General features: G+C 51.8%; 1 protein-coding gene across 1 annotated transcript; it reads right to left on the reverse strand.

The window, feature by feature from the left end:
* Nucleotides 1-1,597: 1,597 nt before the first annotated feature.
* LOC119269092 (PLASMODESMATA CALLOSE-BINDING PROTEIN 3-like) lies at nucleotides 1,598-2,905 on the reverse strand. The gene is made up of 4 exons (XM_037550844.1): nucleotides 2,731-2,905; nucleotides 2,378-2,620; nucleotides 2,213-2,246; nucleotides 1,598-2,111 (listed from the first exon to the last, which is right to left on the reverse strand). The coding sequence occupies exons 1-4, from the start codon at nucleotides 2,789-2,791 to the stop codon at nucleotides 1,859-1,861; spliced, it is 591 nt and encodes a 196-aa protein (XP_037406741.1). The 5' UTR covers nucleotides 2,792-2,905; the 3' UTR covers nucleotides 1,598-1,858.
* Nucleotides 2,906-3,923: the final 1,018 nt, after the last annotated feature.

The raw sequence follows: 3,923 nt of genomic DNA on the forward strand, positions 1-3,923 counted from the left end.
CTGGCATGAACCCAACCGGCTGAAAAAGTGGCTTCTGGGGAGCGAACGAGTGGAGATGCTCTTAACATTTTTTTCTTCGTGCCTATAGAAACCGTGTGTGTGCAGTGATTGATCGATGGCTAGTTTAGCGCCTATCGCTAACCCTCGGCGTCGGGTTAAGAGCATCTACAGCCATGCGCTATAAACTGGCTTCAAACGCTTCGGCGGTCCGTCCGGTCACTGACCGGTCATCATTTTTTTATCCAGACGGACCCCTCAAACGGGTCTTAAATGCCCGGGATGACCGGCACCTCTCATATTCAGCCCAAATATGGGGCGGATATGAGGCATCCGGGCGCGTCTGCCACGTCGGTCTGACGACGGTGTCCACGCGATAATGCCCGGAAACCCGGCGGTCCAATGGACGCCGCGTCCGTCGCCGTGGTGTGAACACCGCATGGCGCCGCTCCGGCTCGCCGCACGAAACCATAGTTGGCCATGGTCTGGAGGAAGATCACCTACTACGCAATGCTCACACCGGAGCGCAGAAGATCCGGGCGAGATAGGCTGCGCGCGCCGCCTGCATCGTTGTCGGGCTGCCTCCGGACTCGCCGGAGCTAGAGGAGGAGGATCAGCAGCTGGGAAAAGAGGAGGGGGAGGAACTGGCTCCGATGAAGGTGGAGGAGGCGGAGCAGCCGGAGCCGGAGCTGCTGGGCTTCAACATGAAGCAGGCGGAGGCGGAGTTTGTCATCGCCCAATCGGAGAAGATGGCGGAGCAGCAGACCATCCTAGAGTCCATCTAGGCCAACCGGGCGTTCCTCCGGCAGGAGCAGGCGGCGTCCGACGCGCTCTTCGCCGAAGTCGACGCGGAGATAGAGGCGGAGGAGGCCGGAGAGGAGCAGCCGGGGGAACCAGAGCTGCAGCTGCTGCCCATGCTGCCGGAGCCGGGCACGGAGATCGTCGACATCTCCGATGACGAGTAGATAGGTGATCAACGTAGTACATATGTTTATTTAGTTTGCATGTCTTTGTATGGATTTGAGGATCTAATATGAGATGTCCGGATGCAACTATTAAAATTTGAGGCGTGTCTGATCACTGCATGTATGTGGACGCGCACGGGCGTGCCCGCGGACGTTTAGGGAACCTATTTGACATATCCGACTATAGATGTTCTGATAGGCGCTTCACAGTTTTTTCTTTAAATATCTTTTCCTCTTTAAGCGCCTACACAAGGCCTCTCAATGGAGATGCTCTGAGTAATTTTGGACATCATGTCTGGTTCGTGCACCACCTCGACTGAAACTTAATTAAGTTTCAATCTTAGCAATCCCGTTTTGGATACTCTCTTCTTCCATCTATATAGGGCTTAATATGTTTTTCAAGGCTAACTTTGACTAAATGTTAGAGCAATAATATATGACATGCAACTTACACAAAGCATATCGTTAAATTTGTATGTAAAAGGAGCTTTCAATGATATAATTTTTACATTATATATTTCATGTAGTATTAATTTTGTGAATAGTCAAAGGCGGTCTTGAAAGACGGATTAGGTCTTATATAGATGGAAGGAGAGAGTATATAAAGTGAGCTTGGTTTTTTAAAAATGGCACAATAACATCATCCGCCAGGCAAAAAATGCAGTAACATCACATGCATGATGCAAATTGTTTCACGGGACACAGGTACGACATCGACATGAGGCAAAGAAATTAAACTCCATATACATGGACTAAAAGGGCATGAAAGACGTACACAGACAAACACTAGTAAAGCAGAACGACAGCCACATCTCCACCAAAGCAACAACGCACTGATTGAAGATGATTAAAAAGAATGCACTACGTTTCTCGCTGCTTCATGATCAACACCGCACCTAGAAAGCGAGGACGGAGGCCACGGCGACGCCGACGAGGCCGCGGACGCCAGCAAAAGCGGCCGCAGCGGCGGCAAAACCGCTGCTCTCCGGGCCTATGATGCTCGCCGTAGGGCCGGACGCGCTGCCGATCGGCGTGGTGAAGCTCCCTCCCATGCCGGGCGTAGCTGGGTTCGTCGAGCCCGGGGAAGAAGAGTTGGTGCCGGTGCCCGTGCCTGTCGCCGTGCCGTTCCCTGTGCTAGTCCCTGCAGCACTGCGCAATTTACATAGGGAAAATACGTCAGCTCATCATGCAATGATAAATGTTTGGTAAGTACTCGTTATGATTTGCCCGGGAACAAGGGATTATATTACCTTGCGGTTGCAGGGTATTTGCAGGTCCCCGAGCCTGCAGCAGTTACAAACACATATGCATGGTGAGGTGAGGTCGATAAAACTAAAATAACATGCTGATCGTCCCTTTGCCAAAAAAACATGCTGATGGAGTTACAAGGGGCGGGGAGAAGGCACGGCACGTACTGGGGTCGGCGGAGGAGAGGGTGGCGGTGCCGCCGAAGTCGCAGGTGGCGCCCTTGGTCTGGCTGTTCCGCTGGTAGTAGCTGTTGACGGCGTAGGAGCAGTGCGCCGCCACCGAGTCGGGGCTGTGGCAGCTCCCTCCCGTGCCCACCGGCGCGCAGTCCGCGCCCTGCCCGCACGCGTAGTCCAGCGTCTCCTGCAGCGCCGTCTCGTTCGCGTCCGACCTGCACACGCACCACTCCGCCTCTGCATGCGCCCGAAATACGCGCACGCACACAACCGGCGTCACATACAGCTTCAGAGCCACTCACCACCGCGCCACAACAGCGAAATCCACGTAAGTATATCTCGCTCACCTGATCCCCTGATGGACACGGCCAGCAAGAGCAGCAGCAAGAACACCGGACTCCGCATCATAACGACCCCGCGCGCGTCACGGCCAAGTGTTCGTGGAGGGTTCGAGCTAGTGCGCGCTCTCTTCAGCTAGCTGGCTCGAGTTGAGTGTCCGACGTCGAGAGCTGCTGATGTGTGGGTACGCCAGAGAAGTAGTGCGGCGTGAGCTTTCCTCCGGCTATATGCTTTATATCGGCAGCCGGCCGGCCACGTCTTTTTCCTCTCCCCTCTCCTTTCCGCTCTTTCCGACCATTCCGCTGCGTGTCGACTTTGGGCCGAGCTGCCATGCATGTTTCTTAGGCGCGAAGTTTTGCGCTCGATCGCGAGCGCCATGTCACACGGGACACCTGGTGGTTTCGGCGGGCTGCTCTAGCTAGCTAGGTCGGGTATGCGAGCCACCGTCGGCCAAAGTAAAAGGCAAGGAAGGTTGCAAAGTTGTGTGTGAGCTCTGTGGCATGTGCGGTGCTGTTCTTTTTTCGTAGTGGTAGTGCTTACCAGACCCAGAGGGCCCTTGTATTCTTTTCCGAGGGAAAAGAAGAAATGGCAAATTAAAGTTGTATATCAAGCTAATGATGGTATGGTTGATAGGTTCTTTTGTTGAAAAGAAGGGAGACAATATATCTTGCATATACTCTTACATATGACTTTTTACCTCCAATGTTTATTATTAGAGGGCGCGGACATGACTTTTTACCTCCAATGTTTATTATTAGAGGGCGCGGACAGAGGGCACAAGTTGATTCAGCTCACGCATCGCCCTAGTTTAGAGCTCACAAGTCACACCTCGTCCCAACCTCAAGCATTCCTTGGTATGCCATGTCAACACCTCGACGCAACAAATAGTCTATGTCTTGTTACGGTGTCAAACCTCTTCATTGTGTGTCAACTCAATGTAAGTGTAGGGATGTCCATGCAAAGCTATATCAATCATACGGTGGTATGGTTGGTACTACCTCCATCCTGGTTTATTGGTCCTCTTTGTAATTTATGTCAAATTTTAACTAAAGATTTAACTAATGGAATATTAATGCATGTCAACAAAAGTTATATCATTGGATTCGTATTTGAACATAGTTTTCAATGATATAATTTTTGGTGACATGCATGAACATATTGCACAAAATACAATGGGTACCAATAAACCAGGACGGAGGTA

Source organism: Triticum dicoccoides, chromosome 3A, assembly GCF_002162155.2.
Source record: "Triticum dicoccoides isolate Atlit2015 ecotype Zavitan chromosome 3A, WEW_v2.0, whole genome shotgun sequence".
Classification (NCBI taxonomy): Eukaryota; Viridiplantae; Streptophyta; class Magnoliopsida; order Poales; family Poaceae; genus Triticum; species Triticum dicoccoides.